General features: G+C 38.4%; 1 protein-coding gene across 2 annotated transcripts; it reads left to right on the top strand.

Moving 5' to 3' along the window:
• The first annotated feature begins 758 nt into the window (after positions 1-758).
• On the top strand, positions 759-19,560 carry LOC119914813 (zinc finger protein 267-like). Of its 2 annotated transcripts, XM_038734352.1 has the most exons (3): positions 759-1,062; positions 1,225-1,655; positions 17,075-19,560. In XM_038734352.1, exons 2-3 carry the CDS (start codon positions 1,625-1,627, stop codon positions 18,445-18,447), a joined length of 1,404 nt encoding a protein of 467 aa, XP_038590280.1. In that variant the 5' UTR covers positions 759-1,062; positions 1,225-1,624; the 3' UTR covers positions 18,448-19,560. The 2 variants fall into 2 exon arrangements, with proteins under 2 accessions (XP_038590280.1, XP_038590272.1); XM_038734344.1 differs by lacking the exons at positions 759-1,062; positions 1,225-1,655 and adding an exon at positions 16,624-16,901.
• The last annotated feature ends 1,232 nt before the right edge of the window (positions 19,561-20,792 follow it).

Genomic DNA, 20,792 nt, shown 5'->3' with positions numbered 1-20,792 from the left:
TGTACAGGATGGAGCTAAAGGGTTTATCCACATGCTTCCTTTGGGTTCCTGCTCATGTTGGTGTGGAGGGAAATGAGCAGGTGGATATTCTGGCCAAAGGAACACTCAAAATCAAACATGTAGACCTAAAAACCCCATTAACTAAAGATGAAGCTAAGACATTTATCAGGACCTATGCACAGTCAGTTTGGCAGGAGCATTGGGACAATAGTGAAACTGGAAGGCACCTATATAATGTACAGAGACAGGTTGGTGCCGGAAGGAAGGTGGGCGCGGAAACGTAGGGAAGAAAATATAATCACTCGTCTGAGAATAGGACATACAGGTCTCAACCTTTCATTATAAATAGGTAAGCACCCAACTGGGAAATGTTATTGTAACCAAACGGTTGAACATGTTCTCCTTCAGTGTAGGAGATACACTATCAAGAGGGAACGCCTCTTTCAGTCATTACGGAAGGCAAAACATCATGATATCTCATTGACAGGTCTTGGGGAAAACAGCAGGCCAGATATATTGTCATATAATTAAGTTTCTTAAAGAAACTGAGTTAGAAAAAAAGAATTTAATTTATTTATTTATTTATTTTTTGGTATTGTTTATTTCATTTATTTCCTGCTTAATCTCTCGTTCCACACTCCAGTCCAGCTTGTGGCGGTAATGCACCGTTAAACTGGTTTGCCAACCGCCATTAAACCCTAAAGAAGAAGAAGAAGAAGAAAGAAGAAGAAGAAGCTCCCGCACTTCTGCTGTCGGAACGCAACAGTGTGACATCCGGCGGAAGTAAACAAGACAAGCTCCAGTGTTTGCAACGTCTTTAAATTGTGACTTTCGCTAGAATGAGTTATTGTAGTCGTAACTCCGCTAATTATTTTACTTGTAATGAAGCAACAATGTCTTCAGTTGAGAGTTTGAGAGAGTTTGTCAACGAGCGACTAACTGCTGCTGAAGAAATATTCCGAGTTTTTAAAAACACTATCGTCGAGTACGAGGAAGAGATCGATCGTCAGCGCAGACTGCTGGATATCGTTTGGAAACCCGAAGTAAAGTTACACAGGATAGGTGAGGAAACATTCATTATATAAGTAACGTAAAACAGAGGAAATCGTAGGTCTATGTGTTATCCAAAAATGTTTCGTATTCATAGCCTCGCATGTCTGCATTTCTCTCTTTCCCATCACAGTTCTAACATTAGCCTGTTCCTTTTGTTCTCTTTCCCTCCAGAGCTCCCACAGAAACATGTCTGTATGGAGGAGGAGGTTCTGGCTGACCAGCAGCTCTGGATTCAGGAGAGGATCCCCGGTCTGGACCAGGAGGACCCACAGCCTCCACAGGTTAAAGAGGAACAGGAGGAACTCTGTACCAGTCAGGAGGGAGAGCAGCTTGTAGTGAAGCAGGAGACTGACACCTTTATGTTGACTCCTACTTATGAGGAAAGTGACCACAGTGAAGCAGAACTGAAAAGTGACCACCAGCTCCTCTCTCACAACTGTCATGTAGCTGAGAGCCAAGATCAGAAAGAAGGCGAGCATGAAGACTCAGGATCAACTAGAGATGCAGAGTCAAAACAAAGAATCAAGATCACAACAGCAGAAGCCCCAGAAACAATGTACACAAGTCTACCATGTCAGAGGTTCACCATGATCCTCACACAGGTAAAAACTCTTTCAAATGTGACACATGTGGAAAAGGTTTTCAGTACAAGTCAGAATTTCGGACACACCTGAGGATTCACACAGGCGAGAAGCCGTATTCTTGTGACACATGCGGGAAGTCTTTTAGCCATAGGGGTCACTTGAATCTCCATATAAGAATCCACACAGGCGAGAAGCCATATTCTTGCAAAACCTGTGGGAAGTCTTTCAGCCGGAGGGATGGTTTGATACTCCACATTAGAACCCACACAGGTGAGAAGCCGTACCTTTGCAAGACCTGTGGGACAAGATTCAGTGCCACTTCAACATTTATAAAACATATGAGAGTCCACACAGGTGAGAAGCCGTATCCTTGCAAAACATGTGGAAAATGTTTTAGTCGGAAGGGTGGCTTGAAAGTCCACATGAGAACCCACACAGGTGAGAAGCTGTATTCTTGTAAAACATTGATGTCTTTTTATGAAGCATCTCTTAATCATTTTTAGTTTAAGTTCAAATGGCTTAAAATCCATCTACATCAAGTAGTATTTTATAGTGTTGTGTGAAGCCCACACATCTTTGCAAGAAGTAAGTTGAACATTTGAGGGTTATTGACATCTGTGGTGGAAGTTGTGAAGTTTTCCTTGTAGAAGAAATGACAAATAAAGAAGGTTACAGTCGTCTGTGCTTTTTGAAAGCATTTGTGTTTATTCTGATTTGTGACTGTTCTGAAAAATAGCTTGCAACAAGAAATGTTAAATAAGAAAGGATTATTTGCAAAAAATGCAGTGCAATGTAAATATACACTGAACTAAATTATAAACACCACATATTGTGGCCAGCCTAAGGCACACCTGTGCAATCCCCATGCTGTCTGATCAGCATCTTGATATGCCACAACTGTGAGGTGGATGGATTATCTCGGCAAAGGAGAAGAGCTCACTAACACAGATTGACAGATTTGTGAAAAATATTTGAGAGAAATAGGCCTTTTGTGTACATAGAGAAAGTCTTTGAGATCTTTGAGTTCAGCTCATCATGAATGGGGGCAAAAACAAAAGTGTTTTCAAAAGTGCGTTTATAATTTTGTTCAGTGTAGAAAGAAAAGAGTGCATTGCTGGTCCGTGCGTGAAGTATAATTCATCTGCAGTTGTTAACATTGATGAAAAATGCCAGTTTATGGGGTATTCCCTAATTTCATTGTGTTACTTGAGCTAATGCAAATGTATGTTGACCCATGTGAGTCTCTGTTTCCGGTTTTAGACTTTCTTTTTCATTGTACAAGTTGGATAATGGAACAAGCGGACGCTTTTTTGCGCTAAATTACATTACACGTCTTCATTCAATGCGACAACAACAAAGTATATTTCTAACATAGATTAGGCAGCATTGGCTGTGGAAAAATGAACTCACATGGGTCAGCATAGCTACATTTGCATTAGCGCAAGTAAGACAATGAAATTAGGTAATACCCCCTAAACTGCCGTTTTTCATCATGCAATGTGAGCAACTGCAGATGAATTATACTTCACTGCATTATATTCGGTTATGTATTGATATTTTAAATTGTCACCTGCCACATGAATTTTCTTTCCCGTCATATAAATAAACACATTTTCATCAGAAATTGATGCAGAAAATTTCTCCAGAATGCTGGAAATTAAGTGGTTAATGCTCTAAGTTTTCTGGGAGAGGACCTAGAGCTGCCCTGTATTGAAAGTGAAAGTGCTCTTTGCAGAATGAAAAATGTTGCCTGTGACTGTTATACTATTATATAATACATCATTAGGTTATTATTACTCATGCAATAATGTGACAGCGGGATTTTACTGTTGAACATGGTTAAAGATGAACTATTTTGGATCATACAACAGTTAATGATGATTTTTTTATGGATTAATCTGCTGATTCAATTGTAAAAACTATGGAAATATTAGGAAATCTTGTCACAGTTGCTCATAGCCCAAAGTAACACCTTCACAATGCTTGTTTTATCAGTCTTAACCTGATTAACCTGGAAATGATTAAAAATACATTAAAATAATCTAAAGAAAAAGCAGCAAATCTTCATGTTTGTGCAGTTGGAACCATGAAATGTTTTAACATAAAAAATGAATTAAAAGATTATCAAAATGCCTTTTGCCATTTACATTTCTATCAATCCTCTAATACACTAGCTGTACTTGTATAAACTGTTGGGTAGTTTAATCATCTCATATCATCATATTTTTTTTTTTAATTCTTCATATTTTTTGTGTGAAAATCTTCCTTTGTAAAGTAACTGAAGCTGTCAGATAAATGTAGTGAAGTAAAGAGTATAATATCTCCTTGTAGTGGAGCAGAAGTAGAAAGTGGCATGAAAAGAAAATACTCAAAAAAACAAGTATCTCCAATGTGTATTTAAGTACAGTATTTGAAAAAATACTAAGGATACGCAGAAGGATGCTGTGCAATACCTCCTGAAGGATTAAGGGATATATAATAGGATTTAGTGGGTTTTATATTTATTTTTTTAATATTATGATGATATAAAGTAGTCCCATCCAACATACTCCAGTACAGGAGGTGGCGGTATGCACCTTTTAATAATCATGCTTACAACCGCCATAAAACGGAAATAATAAGAAAACGTACCACTGCTAATTATTTCTTTACTATCAAGCATGACAAGCTATCAATCAAATCAACTTAAATATCACTTGGAGAAACAGACCACATTACATGAAGAAAAGCAGTATGGTTAAAGATATAAAGGAAGGAGGACGGTGGTCAATATCAATAACTTTAATATTGATATTGACCACCGTAATGGAACCTTTAAAATAAACAGGATAAAGTATTCAGAAAAGTAGAGAATTGGAATATATGCCTTAAAGCGCTTTGGGGGCTCATTTGTGCCATCAGCCATCAGGCTCCACAACACCACAGCACCAAACTGAGAGACTATTCCTGATTTCATTTAATTTCAGACATTTATCTGGTTGTAAATGGTTGTAAATAATTATTATTGATTGTATAGTGTAAGTAGTGTGTTGGTACTTCTATAATACTACATCAGTTCTTTCATTTTCATTTGAGCTGCTTTGTCAACTGAAAGTTTCCCTACAGGCGATTCATAAAGTTATATCTTATGCTATAGTGAAGTATTTTTAAAAGCAGGTACTTTTGTACTTGAGTAGAAATTTAAATTGAAGACTTCTACTTTTAGTGGAGTAATATTTAGCAAATGTATTTGTACCTTTACTCAACTACAGGATTTGTGTACTTCATCCACCACTGCTGATAATAAACACAAGTTTTGAATAAAATGTCATCAGTTAAAAAGCGGGAAAAAAAGCTCCTGCACTTCGGCTGTCGGAACTTAACAGTGTGACATCAGGCGAAAGTAAACAATACAAGTTCCAGTGTTAGCCGCTTCCTTTGAATTAGCTGGAAGTTATTGTAGTCGGAGCGGCGCTAATTATTTCATTGTAATTCAGCAACGTCTTCAGTTGAGAGAGTTTGTCAACGAGCGACTAACTGCTGCTGCTGAAGAAATATTCAGAGTTTTTAAAAGGGTCATTCCAGAATTGGAGGACATTTTCTGTCCCACCCATTAAATTATAAATAATACATGTACACAATACTAAAACATGCACTTGTTGTGTGAATCATTCGAATCGAAATGTAAATATAGTTGTAGAAAAAGTGGCTCCAAAATATAATGTATAATGCAAAATAGCTTTCCAGCACCCCCTAAAATGCCATTTTTCTCTTGTCCCTCCTTCTTTATGATCAATTTGCATGTCAAATATAACAGTTAAAATTTTAAATCTACTTTTTTTGTATCATCATTTCTTGATATGTCTTTTATAATTGTTTAAACATTTTTTGAAACATATTTTATTGAACATATTTTAAAGAATAGTATTTATGCACAGAAGTTGTGTCCCACAACATGTGTGCATTACTGAAACCCATTTAGCCTGTCAGAGCAAGAGAAAAAACAGTCACATCACCGAGTCCTCTTTTCTATTTCATATTTTTTCAATCTTTTTAGCCCACTGTAAAATAAGTCTGTGGAATTAACAGTAAATTACTGTAAAATCATGACATAAAAATACTGTTAATAAAAAAAACAGTGAAGTAATGTTTCAGAAATATTTTGCAAAACACTGAACCAAACACAACTGTTCATTTTAAAGTAAGAATACATACAACAATACAATGCAGTAAAAATTACAACGTAAGAGTGTCAAAATTGTGTTTTTTGTCAGGTAGATTTGATTTACAGAAAGAAACTGTATTACATTTTACAAATTCATATGTTATAATTTACAGATGAGAATATGTACAAAAACTATGGAAGATTTTATAATAAAATCCAAATATGTACTATGATGCGCAAATATTTCACTATCTACAAATATGTATATTTGTGTTGTGTAAAATCATATCCACAAAAATACAGTGCATTATGCAAATATGTAAAATTTACTCTGTACACACATATTTTAATTTCACATACAAAGTGTTATTTACTGTTACGTCCCGAGGTGTCTAGGGATATTGGGACATAAACATAAACCAGATGTTGTTGGTTTGAAAGGATATTTATTTGAAGTAACGCAAGTGGAGCACAAACAGAGGATGGGCCAATGGGTGCTGTGGAAATCAACAAACAATTATAACAAAAGGAGATCCTCAAAAGGAGGATTACTGCTCTACAGAGGTACTAACAAAAACAAGAATAAACCAAAAGCTCACTAACCTACAGAATTTGAAAAAACCCAAAACACACAGCACCCCTGAACCTGGTGAAAACTAACATAAAACAACTATGGTGTGTGCAAGAAAGGTGTCAGTTATATCTAAGCTTAAACCTGGCCCACCCCTTACCTTCACACAGTGAAACACAGTCAAGACACAAAGTCTGGCACAGGTTACAAAACACTACTACAAGCTCTGAGACATGTGTTCCCAAGGCAAGCAACTCAGGTCAGATTGCTGCCTCAAAAGGCAGCCCCAGCAGGTTTTTAAGCAGGTGGTGGTCGTCACTGTCGCCCTTTGATTGGCCCATAGTAGCACACCGCACCAATCGATGGCATGGTCACCGGAAACCCAGGAAGTAGGCGGGAACTTCTCTCCTCATGCAGCCAATCCTCCGCGTGGGCTTGCACAGCCTGCTCAGCATACCACATAGCCTACTTAAAAGCCCAGGCAAATACAGGTGGGGGTGGTGGCAGCTGTAATATTTACACATTTGTGGATCTATTTTTTCACACAAAACAGTTTTTGCACATTTGCGGATCATTTCCTGTCAATTTGCAGGTCACGTTATATTTGTGACTTCCTCTTTACGCATTTGTGGAATTTTGTCCACTCTGTAGCATCCCCGGCTGAATGATGGTCTACGCTTTTACTGATGGTTCACAATGGCTTTATTCAGGGGTAAATAGGACGATACTGTAGCTCCATAAACCTGAATACACCTTGAAAGTAGCTACGAAAGATAAAAATAAAAGCATATATTATCCTTTTATATTCCAATCATGAAATATCACCTTTTTTAACCTGTTAGCTTAGTGACAACCTCTGATAAGAGTGCTATAAGTAAGCATAATAAACTTCTTAATTAATTTTTAATAAAAGTACACTGCTCAAAAAAATAAAGGGAAAATCAATCACAGTCAATCACACTCCTGTGAAATCAAACTGTCCACTTAGGAAGCAACACTGATTGACAATCAACTTCACATGCTGTTGTGTAAATGGAAAAGACAACAGGTGGAAATTATAGGCAATTAGCAAGACACCCCCGATAAAGGAGTGGTTCTGCAGGTGGTGACCACAGACCACTTCTCAGTTCCTATGCTTCCTGGCTGATGTTTTGGTCACTTTTGAATGCTGGCGGTGCTTTCACTCTAGTGGTAGCATGAGACGGAGTCTACAACCCACACAAGTGGCTCAGGTAGTGCAGCTCATCCAGGATGGCACATCAATGCGAGCTGTGGCAAGAAGGTTTGTTGTGTCTGTCAACGTAGTGTCCAGAGCATGGAGGTGCTACCAGGAGACAGGCCAGTACATCAGGAGACGTGGAGGAGGCCGTAGGAGGGCAACAACCCAGCAGCAGGACCGCTACCTCCGCCTTTGTGCAAGGAGGAGCAGGAGGAGCACTGCCAGAGCCCCACAAATGTGCATGTGTCTGCTCAAACGGGCAGAAACAGACTCCATGAGGGTGGTATGAGGGCCCGACGTCCACAGGTGGGGGTTGTGCTTACAGCCCAACACCGTGCAGGACGTTTGGCATTTGTCAGAGAACACCAAGATTGGCAAATTCGCCACTGGCGCCCTGTGCTCTTCACAGATGAAAGCAGGTTCACACTGAGCACATGTGACAGACGTGACAGAGTCTGGAGACGCCGTGGAGAACGTTCTGCTGCCTGCAACATCCTCCAGCATGACCGGTTTGGCGGTGGGTCAGTGATGGTGTGGGGGTGGCATTTCTTTGGGGGGCCGCACAGCCCTCCATGTGCTCGCCAGAGGTAGCCTGACTGCCATTAGGTACCAAGATGAGATCCTCAGACCCCTTGTGAGACCAAATGCTGGTGCGGTTGGCCCTGGGTTCCTCCTAATGCGAGACAATGCTAGACCTCATGTGGCTGGAGTGTGTCAGCAGTTCCTGCAAGAGGAAGGCATTGATGCTATGGACTGGCCCGTCCGTTCCCCAGACCTGAATCCAACTGAGCACATCTGGGACATCATGTTTCGCTCCATCCACCAACGCCACGTTGCACCACAGACTGTTCAGGAGTTGGCGGATGCTTTAGTCCAAGTCTGGGAGGAGATCCCTCAGGAGACCATCCACCACCTCATCAGGAGCAGGCCCAGGCGTTGTAGGGAGGTCATACAGGCACGTGGAGGCCACACACACTACTGAGCCTCATTGTTTTAAGGACATTACATCAAAGTTATTAAGTAATTTTTGTGTGATTTTGTTGTCAGCACATTCAACTATGTAAAGAAGGAGTATTTAATGAGATTATTTCATTCATTCAGATCTAGGATGTGTTATTTTAGTGTTCCCTTTATTTTTTTGAGCAGTGTATTTTATGTCACATATGCAGCTTTAACCTTATTTAACCATAGTTTGCAGTTACTGTAAAACAGACATATGCTGCGTTTCTTTACACTGTACTACCAAGCAAACTCTACCGGGATAATTGCCCTTTAAGACCAATAGAACTACCTTCATTGAGGTAAAATAGCATACAATAGCATATCTTGCTAGCTTAAACACAATAGCATAAAACTCTGATGAAATGATGAAAAGGCACCACCATGTGACTGAACATTAAACAGCACATGAAACGAAATTATAACAAACCTTGTACCCTTTTCAGCTGGGTGCTAAACAAACAAAAAAGATTGATTGTTGACCGTTTTCTCTTTTCCGGCAAGACGCCTTCAAAATAAAAGCCCTGACATTAAAATTTAAAATAATGTGCCAAATAATGACCTAACTTCAGAAGATACCATATGATATGAATTAGCATATAAAACAACCAGTATTTCAAAGATGCTGAGATTAATAAAGGTCATTTACACACTCCGTACCACAGAGATCTGTAAACAGAGATATGTACGTGAGAGCAGTTTATTAGCTACACCAGCAGGTGGCGGTAGCGACATTGCCTCTCATGAGTTGTAAGAATATCCATTGCAGTACCGTGGGTCATCTGTAGGAGACAACAACTTCTGCTTCTGCTGGAACACTGGACTTTCCTCAGTCTAAATTTTGCTGTACATAGTTTACTATTGAATACTTTATCACTGTTATGCTTTAATATATAATATGTCACATAATTAACAAAATAGCAGAGGTGGGACCAAGTCATCGTTTTACAAGTCCGAGTCAAGTCTCAAGTCTTAGCACTCAAGTCGACTTCCAAGTCCAGACCGATCATGACTGGCAAGTCCGAGTCAAGTCTCATGTCAAGTACCAAGAAGTCCAAGTCTAGTCCAAGTCTTAAACTTTGAGTTTTGAGTCCTTAACAAGTCATAATGCGCTCTTCACCAAATTTAAAAACCATTTCAAAAGTTTTTATAAGAAAATTTATTGAATGAAGCATTAGCATGTACAGAAAGAAGGTAGAGGTGCAGTTTCACACAACAGATGTTCTATAATTTCATGAATTAAATATTCATGTAGGGCTGCTAATTATTTTGGTCAATATTGAGATCACAATTATTTAAAAGGATTACTCATTGCCTTAGGACAAATTAAACTATTGAACTCCTAAAATGTAATACATTCTTTTTAAAAACTATTATACGCATTGCTCCAAAATCCCATATAGCCCATGAAATAAGAAACAATAACCCAACATTATTAACTTTGCAGCATCTACCGTACAAAAGATAGCAGCACAGTTTCAGCTTTGGGTGCTCTGTGTGTGTGTGTGTGTGTGTGTGTGTGTGTGTGTGTGTGTGTGTACACGGAGAGGAGCAGAACAGGTGACAGGTGAACTATTCGAGTTGACGAAGTTAACTTAAGTTGCTGGAGGAAGCCACACGCTCCAGAGGAAGTTAAATTGAATGGGATTCAGTGTATAATAAGCAACAACTGCATGTAAATATTGCTGAAAAAATTTGTTCAGTAGCAGCATGCTAATGCTAATTCAGCAGAAAAGAGCTGTTGAATTTACAGATTTAAAATGTATCTTTTTGTAAATAACAATTCTAAACTGTACAATTTACAGGTTGTACTGTAAACTTATTTACAGTTTTGTTCCGTTAAGAACAACGGGATATTTTCTTTTTTACAGTGCATGATTGAGTGTGTTACTGTAACCAATGCAACCCTGTTACTCATATATTATATTTTATATATATTTACATATATATTATCTGAATAAGAAACATTTGTTTTATTTATATAACTGAGTCTGTCCTTGACCTTGAGTGTAACACTTCATTCCATATCTACCATCTATTCCTGAGAAAAAGCTAGAATTAGCTTTGATTTGCAACCCTGTTACCATATAATTTTTATTAAATTAATCTAAAATGATTTTTCTCAGCTCACAAGGGCTTAACCTATTGTCCTTTGAATTGTTTGAATAATTAAATGCATAATGTATTTCAGCAAAAATTTTAGAATAAATACTGAAATTAGTAAAAGAACACTCGTAACAATTTACAAGTTGGGCAAGATATATTTAAAAAGTTGCTTAAATTAATATAAGTAAAGTCTTATCTAAAATTAAATGAGTAATCAATGTAAATGTATATTTCTTTACTTAGTGGTAAAGGATTTATTAAACAAATATTTTACAATATACTTTTAGTGGTTCCTGAGTATTAGAAACAGGGTTGCGTCAAGCATAGCACACAACAAATAAAACATCTAATAAATAGTGCACTTTGATGCCCGAGCTGGATGAATAAATTTATTTTATGGTATCGAAAGTGTATATGGCGTATCAATGCACTGCTAGTTTAGTTTATTTGCAAAAAAGAAAACATACAATGCAATGTAAGTATAGAAGTATAACATTGCTAAAAAAAAGTTACTTAAGCTAAACAAAAAACAAGCTACTGATTACTGCATTATATTCTGTTATGTATTCACATTTTGAACTGTCACTTGTCACATGAGTGTTGTTTCCTTTCATATAAATAAATCCCTGTGCTCTCTCCAAGTATGTGCCGGTGCTGTGACGTCAGTCTAGCAGCTGCAGCTGGTTGCCTCTAATCAGCTGCAGGTATAATGCCGCGTTCCAGGCAACTTGGAACTCGGAAATTTCCGATCTCCAAATACAAAAACTATCCTGGAAGGCCACTAGAAGTCGGATTTCCTATTTGTGAACTCGGAGAAAAAATATGTACCCCGACTTCAGAGTAGCAGCTGAGTGACGTCACAAAACAATGGCATCTCCGATAGAAGCACACACTGTAAATGGTAAACCATAAACTAAAAGGCAACAAAAAGTATATTTGCATGTATTTAAATTAAAATAATACATATATGATCATATAGTAAAACCTGTTCTGCATGTACATTGATGTAGAAATATGTTGCCTAGCTGGCCAGGGTTGGACTGGGACAAAAAATCAGCCCTGGCATTTTAGGCCCAGGCGGCCCACCAAAATCTTTCGGACACCCCTCACCAATACACTATCCTTGCTTTTAAGATTAGGCGTTTGACCAAAACTCTTAGCCCATGAGACTTGACACTGCACAAATAGTGGGACCATGACAACAAGACAATAATATATTTAAATAGGCTTAGTATTTTGGACAAAAATTGTTTTTGACGAAATAGTTGAGGGGGTCTGGGGGTACTCCCCCAGAAGATTGTAAACATTAAACACTTATTTATTTCCTACATTCTGGAGACTTGTATCAACCCTCAAAAACTGCTGCCTTGTTATGCCATTAGTCAAACTGAACCATATAAATCATTGAGCTACATTTTAATTATTAAATATCATAGGCCATATAAATACATTTATTATGATTTTTATAATTACTACTGATAAAAAATGTTTTAAAAAATATTTAAGAGGGGGGTCTGGGGGTCCTCCCCCTGAAAAATCTGGGCTTTAAACACTTAATTTCCTGCATTCTGGTGAATTTTTTGAACCAATTTATTGAGGAAATGTCTGAGGTGACAATTCAAAATAAAAAATATAGTGTAATATAATGCAGTAAGGCTATCAGGCATTCTGGATTGTTTGTCCTGTAGATCAACCTTTCTCATACAATTTAGTCCCAGCTGAGTCTACATACATGCAGGCATGCCTGAAGTAGCCTAAAGTCGTTGTTAATGTGCATATGGCACCTTTTCACCTCAATGATAAATTAGCTTAATCAATTTTAATAAAGTAAAAAAAGTATTTATTAATTAAATATTGGGGCGTCTGGGGGTCCTCCCCCTGAAGATTCTGAGCATTAAACACTTAATTTCCTGAATTCTGGAGACATTTTCTGCACCAATTTATGGTGGAAATGTCTTTAGTTTTATAAAGGGAAGGACAAAATATAGGTGGCAGATGATAATTCAGAATATAAAAATATAATAGAATGTAATGTAGTAATCAGTAGCTTATTCTTTTTTTTAGTTTATATCTATAAATCGGTTATTTTCGCGCATTTGGCGAATACTTATTTTTTTGACCCACAACACAAGAAACAGCTCGAGCAGAGGGGGAGGGAGTCGGGGCTGTAAGAGATGTCACTGGGCCAGAACAATGTCAGTATTGGCCTATGCTTTATGGGACGATTGTTGCACATTTTTTTATGTAAATAAATTATTTAACTTGTAGCCTATACTCGAGCGCACTGCTCTTCACCAGAGAAAGAAAACCGAACCTGAAAACACTTGTGATCACACAGAAATATCACCACGATTCCACACAAATGTTCACTTTCAAAGTGCAGCTCACAGCCGCTTTAGAGGGAATGAAGCATCCTGGAGACAATGAAACAGTAGTGTCTCACAGCGAGGGGGACAGAAACGGCAGCACGAGCGCTACCCTGAGCGTCAGGTGTCATGATATTGTCTCACTACTTTGCGGCGACTCTCAACCGTTTGTGATAATACACTGACTAGACACTAACCGACAACACATATGTAAATGTTGGCTATTGATTACAATTTTGCTAGAGACAATTCAGAAGTTGTGGACAAGCCCTGAAGCTGTGAGCATTGCGCTGTCTCTCTCTCTCTCTCCCCTCTCGTGCTTACTCGCAGGCAGGCTGGGAAACGGCGGGGGGTCACGTTACGTGAACTTCATACAAAACGTAGCAATATTATTGCGAGTAGCTTCCGCTCTTACCCTTAGCTCTTATCTGCATGTTAACTGTATCTGTATGCATGTTAACATGGAAAATATTTTTGTTGCTGTTGTTGAGTTACATTCGGGGCTACAGTCAAAACATGACCTGGCGACGCCGTTGCCTCCTCCTCTGCCTGTCAGCGGCCACAGCTCTCCTTTACTCCTTCAAGTGCCTGTGCCTGCTCTGTGCAGGGTACTACAGCTGAGTCATTCTATGAAACGGGTGCCATTTGGGTCCGCAACGTTTGATGAGATGTATAAGTTACAAAAATATCCCAAAGTGTGTTTCCAAAGCTTAAAGCTATTAATTAAATTGTTCTTGTTAGCATGATAGACCTGGTCTTTTATGAAAAGCGCTGAGAGATAATTGTTGTTGTGATTTGGCGCTTTATAAATAAAATTGAATTGAATTGAATGATATTTAATAAAAATACTATTTCTAAAGAATAACATACTATTACTATTTTTTTCAAACCATGATTATTTTCAGGATTATATTTGTGTCCCTGTTTATTCAAGAAAACATTAGTTTTTGTAAATATTTTATTATTTTTGTTCGACGCTCAGTTTGACTTACCACCCCGTCATACTAACTTGTTCTGGCCCAAAAAATCTTGCTTTAAATGACATCACAAAGAGGAAGTGACATCATTTGAGCTTTTGGTGCTGCCTAGAACAAGGGCAGGCATGTACTGAGATTGATTTACATTGTTTATTTGTTAATTTTTTATGTTAGACAGGGTCTGTCAAGCTCAAACCAACCACCCTGTCATGCAAAATAGATTGGGAAAACTGATTTTTATTCAAATTTTTACACTATTAATGCAAAGAAAATGATATTTCACATTGAATACATGTATGCTAGGTCAGGAATTTAACCACATAGAGAACTGCAGCCATTTTAGAAATTTACCACCACGTCACAATAAAACTTGGTGGTAAGGGATGTGACCGGGTGGTTCTCCTTCCTGTTGTAATGATTGTTACAATTGATTAAATGGAACCTACATGTGCATCTCAAAATATTAGAATATTAAAATAAAGAATTTATAATACAGAAATGTCAACCTTTTGAAAAGTTCTGAAAAATGTTTTATGCACTCAGTACTTGGTCTGAGGTCCTTTTGCATGAAATACTGCATCAATGCGACATGACATGAAGGCAATCAGCCCATGGCACTGCTGAGGTGTTATAGAAGCCCAGGTAGCTTTGATAGTGGCATGAGTCATTCTATGAAAGGGGTGCCATTTTTTATCCAAATTTTTTCCAAATTCCATTTTCCAAATTTTCATCCAGAGCAAACTTTTTTTTACTTACAATTTATAAAGATATGTTAAACCCCTCAGAAAACATATTTTCCCACCTCATGCACAAAATCCTTTTCTTCCTATCCTTTTTATTGAGACATGGGAGCCATTCTTGTACCACCTCGTCACGGATAATATGTACACCCTTTGAGTAGTAATACAAGAAATACATTTTAAAAATGTACTAGTAAAATGTCCTTTTGTTAGAAACCATCAATATAAAATATGTAATTTAATAATTTTTTATTATTCTTAGATTTTCAATCTTGAAATATGAATTCAACATATCAGTGGCCTCATTGTTCGTACAAAAAATTCTAATTCACTTAAAAATGTCTAATAAAAGTTACATTTATTTGATTAGTCCACAAAACAAGAATTTTATTCAATATTCATTTATGGAAAATTTCACTTCCTTTCAATTATTTTTTAACAATATGACCCTGTGATGGGGTGGTTCATGGGTAACAGGGTGGTACAGACAATCTGTGTCTCTATATGATCGGTTTGCTTTAGCCTTCATCTAAAATTAGAAACTTTTGTTAATTTTTGATATCAATGTAGGTGTGACTTAATGATAGGCATACAAGATCAATATCAATGTGTGTGTATATATATATATGATCAGAAATAGGTTTCACTAATACAAAAGCCAATAATACATAAACAATGGTTAAAAAAATTATTTGAACTTTTTGAAAACTTTAAAAACTAGGGGAGAGTATACATTAAAATTGGAAATGTAATCTAGAATTTACATAAAAAAACGAAGTTGCTGTTGTTGTGGAAATGCCAAAGTCTGCTGATATTACAGATTTAAAAAATACGAAACTTTGACATATTCTAGATTAATTACACATAAATCTTTATGGAGATGCTGATTTCATTTTCCAGCAGGACGTGGCATCTGCCTACAGGGTCAAAACCATTAGGTTTGCTGACCATGGTATTACTGTGCTTGAATGGCCACACCAACTCGCCTGACCTGAACCCCATATGATGTATTGTCAAGAGGCAGCCCGGTGGCAAACATATTGGTTGTTTTTGGGCATTTGGCGGCCTCCCCACAGCGCCACGCATCTTTTTAAATTCTTCCCTCTAACGGGGTAAAGAAATGTCAGATCGCAACCACAGCCGCAACTGTTCTGACCCGTAATAGTAGCAAAATGGCTAGATATAATTATATAAGACAAACATGCTGCAGCTATTAATGATTCAGCAGTCAGAATAACAGTCTGCATAGTTTGGCACACTGACCTATACGGAGAGGAACAGGTAAATAAAAAAAAAGTCAGACAGGAAGAAAATAAAACCTTGGGGGTCTATTAGGAACAGTGGTGGACAAAGTACTCAGATTACTTAAGTAAAAGTACTAATACCTCACTGTACAAATACTCTGTTACAAGTAAAAGTACTGATTTGAAAAGGTTACTGTACATATGTGTAAATATAATAAGGAAAATGTAGGCTACTCACTGCAGAATGAAAAATGTCCCCTGTGATTGTTCTACTATTATGTATTATATCAGTAGGTTATTACTCATGCATTAATGTGAAAGCAGGATTTTACTGTTGGTATTGGTTAAAGATGAACTATTTTGTATCAAATAACAATTAATGATTTTCACTGTGGATTAGGTAGGCCTACGTTTCTACTCTAGAAAAAATTAAGTTGAAGACTTCTACTTTTAGTGGAGCAATATTTAGAAAATATATCTGTACTTTTATTCAAGTACAGGATTTTTGTTACTGCTGACAATAAACACAAGTGAATAAAATGTCATCAGTTGAAAGCGGAACGAAAAGCTACCGCACTTCTGCTGTCGGAACTTAATAATGTGACATCCGGCGGAAGTAAACAATACAAGCTCCAGCGTTTGCAGCGTCTTTTTATTTTGACTTTCGCTAGAATGAGTTATTGTAGTCGTAACTCCGCTAATTATTTCATTTGTAATTAATCAACAATGTCTTCAGTTGGGAGTTTGAGAGAGTTTGTCAACGAGCGACTAACTGCTGCTGCTGAAGAAATATTCAGAGTTTTTAAAAACACTATCGTCGAGTACGAGAAAGAGATCGATCGTCAGCGCAGACTGCTGGATATCGCTTGGAAACCCGAAGTAAAGTTACACAGGATAGGTGAGGAAAGATTCATTATATAAGTAACTCAAAACAAAGGAAATAGACTGATATAAAATTAAAAGTGTTTTAAATACAATATACTTGGACTCCTTTTCCCGCGTCTCTGCATTTATTTCTTTCCCATCACAGTAGTAAGGTTAGCCTGTTCCTTTTTCTCTCTGTCCCTCCAGAGCTCCCACAGCAACATGTCTGTAAGGAGGAGGAGGTTCTGGCTGACCAGCAGCTCTGGATTCAGGAGAGGATCCCCGGTCTGGACCAGGAGGACCCACAGCCTCCACAGGTTAAAGAGGAACAGGAGGAACTCTGTACTAGTCAGGAGGGAGAGCAGCTTGTAGTGAAGCAGGAGACTGACACCTTTATGTTGACTCCTACTTATGAGGAAAGTGACCACAGTGAAGCAGAACTGAAAAGTGACCACCAGCTCCTCTCTCACAACTGTCATGTATCTGAGAGCCAAGATCAGAAAGGAGGCGAGCATGAAGACTCAGGATCAACTAGAGATGCAGAGCCAAAACAAAAGAATCAAGATCACAACAGCAGAAGCCCCAGAAACAATGTACACAAGTCTACCATGTCAGAGGTTCATCATGATCCTCACACAGGTAAAAAGTCTTTCACATGTGACACATGTGGAAAAGATTTTCAGTCCAAGTCAGATTTTCAGAAACACCTGAGAATTCACACAGGTGAGAAGCAATTTTCTTGCAAAACATGTTTAAAAGACTTCAAAACTAGCAGTGCATTGATACGCCATATAAGAACCCACACAGGTGAGAAACCATATTCTTGCGAAACATGTGGGAAAGACTTCAGAACCAGCGATCACTTGCAACACCATACAAGAACCCACACAGGTGAGAAGCCGTATTCTTGCAATACATGCAGAAAATCTTTTAGCCAAAGGAGTAACATGATAGCCCATGTGAGAACCCACACAGGTGAGAAGCCGTATTCTTGTGAAATATGTGGTAAAGACTTCAGAACCAGCGAACACTTGCATGTTCATAAAAGGTCCCACACAGGTGAGAAGCCATACCTTTGCAAAATCTGTGGGAAAAGATTCCGTGACACTAAAACATTTATAAGTCATACGAGAACCCACACGGGTGAAAAGCCGTATTCTTGCAAAACATGTAGAAAATCTTTTAGCCAAAGGAGTAACATGATAGCTCATGTGAGAACCCACACAGGCGAAAAGCCGTATTCTTGTGAAACATGTGGGAAAGCCTTCAGAATCAGCAATCACTTGCAACTTCATATAAGAACCCACACAGGAGAGAAGCCGTATGCTTGTGAAACATGTGGGAAAGCCTTCAGAACCAGCAATCACTTGCAACTCCATATAAGAACCCACACAGGTGAGAAGCCGTATGCTTGTGAAACATGTGGGAAAGCTTTCAGAACCAGCAATCAGTTGCAACTCCATGTAAGAACCCACACAGGTGAGAAACCATATTCTTGTGAAAAATGTGGGAAGGCTTTCAGAGCAAGTCGTCAATTGAAAACCCACATAACAAGAGAACACAAAGGTGAGAAGCTGTAGCTTTGCACGATGAAAAGATGTGTTGTTGCGTCTGATTTGACACAGAACAGAAGGCAGCATACAGACAAGTAATCTCGTGGGAAAAGATTCAGTTCTAGAGGTTTGTGGTCAAAACACAGAAGAACTCATAGAAGTGAAGAACTGCATCAGTGCAGCACTTGTGCTAAAAGTTCCGACCCCTGGACCCCCCTGCAGTTCGTCTACAGAGCCAACAGGTCTGTCGACGATGCAGTAAACTTGGCCCTTCACTACACCTCCAGCACCTGGACTCCTCAGGAACCTACGCCAGGATCCTGTTTGTGGATTTCAGCTCTGCTTTCATTACCATCATCCGAACTGCTGCAGGTCAAGCTCTCCCAGCTTAGCGTGCCTGGCTCTACCTGCATGGTGGTTCACAGACTTCCTGTCTGACAGGAAGCAGCACGTGAAGCTGGGAAAACATATCTCTATCTTCTGGACTTCTTCCCCCATCACCCTGTTTGACTGTGGAGTCCTTCTGCTTCCTGGGCACCATCATCTCCCACGATGGAGATGAAGCCCAGCAGAGGATGTACTTCCTGCGGCAGCTGAAGAGGTTCAGCTTGAAAAAGACAATGATGGTGCACTTCTACACCGCCATCATTGAGACCATCCTCACCTCCATCACCATCTGCCACTGCCACAGTGACACCTAATGGTCACTTTTGATATTGACACATCTTGGGAGGGGTTTCATTGAAACAATGACTGACCCGCGTTTACAATTCTAAACGTCTTATCAATACATGACCAACAGGATTTGGGAGAAATCAACATACAAACAAACACTTTCAGATTGTCAGAGACAGCAGATGGGGATCGCAATAAAAGTGTGTTTAAATAAAACACATCTGTGTGTTTCATTTAGCCGACGCTTTTCTCAAAAGCAAATCACAATTTCTATTCAGCTGTTTTGGGGCTGAGTCTGTTTTTCTTTTCATAATTGACATCCCCAGCCTTGGAAAAATTTGGTCACATCATGGAACATTTGTTGCTGGCAAAGATAAGTATTTTTTTTGCCATCATAGGCCTACAGGTGCGGATATACTACAGCATGTTGCTACTGCTAATAAATCAACGGATCGTGTCATCATATTTAAGCCTTCTGAGAGTTAGAGGCTGATGTGTGGTTTGTTCCAAACACTGAATCAAGCGTAGAAGCGGCCGGTGCGCCACCAGTCGAAACGGGTGAAACTAAACCCATTAAACTACCCAACTGTTTCTACAAGCAGGAATTGACTAATTAGTTGATTGAAAGAAATATAATTTGATATTATTTTGATTGTCGTTTTTAAATTCTCATTGTCATGTCAGCAACCCCTGACAAGTTTTGAATAAAATGTCAGTTGAAAGCGGGTCAGTGATTTTGAAGATCAACAAATTCCCTGGGACGAATGGGCTCACAACCAATTTGTTCTTTTGGAATGATGTAAGAAATATTTTATTCCAAGCACTGAGAGTGAAGATAGAGAAGATATAACTGATGTCAAGCATGAAACAAGGTTTAATCACACTGATTCCTAAAGCTGGCAAAGATAAAAGAATATAAGATAATTTGAGACCAATTGCACTGCTTAACTTCGTATATACCACATAACCAGGTCTGGACCAGGACAAAAAAATCGGCTCTGGCATTTTTGGCCCAAAAAAATCGGTCGGACCAATACACCATCCTTCTGTATAACGTGAACCTATTGTAATATTCCCCCAAACCAGCTGAGTGGTTTGTGCCGTGCATAATTAATTCACACTCATTTATTGACTCCATGGTGATCAGAGGTGGCCATGGAGTACACAACTCATACTTAAGTACAAGTAGCCTACAAGTAATTTTCACCGCAGCGTGCCACCGCATCGCTGAAAAAAATAACCTTACCTCAGCCATTAGGACAGTTAGCTATGCTAGCTACAAAAACAATGTCAAATAGCTTATGCATGTATGACAGTGAGTGATCACCAGCAGTAGGTTACAGTCTCATTTTATGATAGCGTTATTATTATGTTATAATCATTAACCTAAATTGAACTAATCATCATCATTGTCACTACAGCATGGCACACACCCTACCCAAGGGCCTCACTTTGTGTTGAAAAGTGGTGGGGACATTTAAGGGCTCAGATTTGGGGTGTGACTAAGAAATATTCTGTACCAATTTATGCTGGAAATGCCTTTATTTATATAAAAGGAAACACAAAATCCAGCTGGCAGGTGACAGTTAAAATTTATAAATAAAATGCAGTAATTAGTGGCTTTTTCTTTTAGCTTAAGTTAATTTTTTTGGACAATGCACATGTTTCTTCTATGTTTACATGCATGTTTGCATTGC

This window comes from Micropterus salmoides, unplaced genomic scaffold, assembly GCF_014851395.1.
Source record: "Micropterus salmoides isolate LMB-PRFRI ecotype aquatic unplaced genomic scaffold, ASM1485139v1 Ms_hic_scaffold_1, whole genome shotgun sequence".
Classification (NCBI taxonomy): domain Eukaryota; kingdom Metazoa; phylum Chordata; class Actinopteri; order Centrarchiformes; family Centrarchidae; genus Micropterus; species Micropterus salmoides.
The sequence above is the reverse complement of the archived record's forward strand: the minus strand, read 5'-3'. Positions and strand labels throughout refer to the sequence as shown.

Coding starts and splice junctions, on each gene's coding strand:
- LOC119914813 (XM_038734344.1), top strand. CDS start 16,730: ATGTCTTCAGTTGGGAGTTTGAGAGAGTTTGTCAACGAGCGACTAACT. Junction 16,902..17,074: donor AGTAAAGTTACACAGGATAG/GTGAGGAAAGAT, acceptor CTGTCCCTCCAG/AGCTCCCACAGCAACATGTC.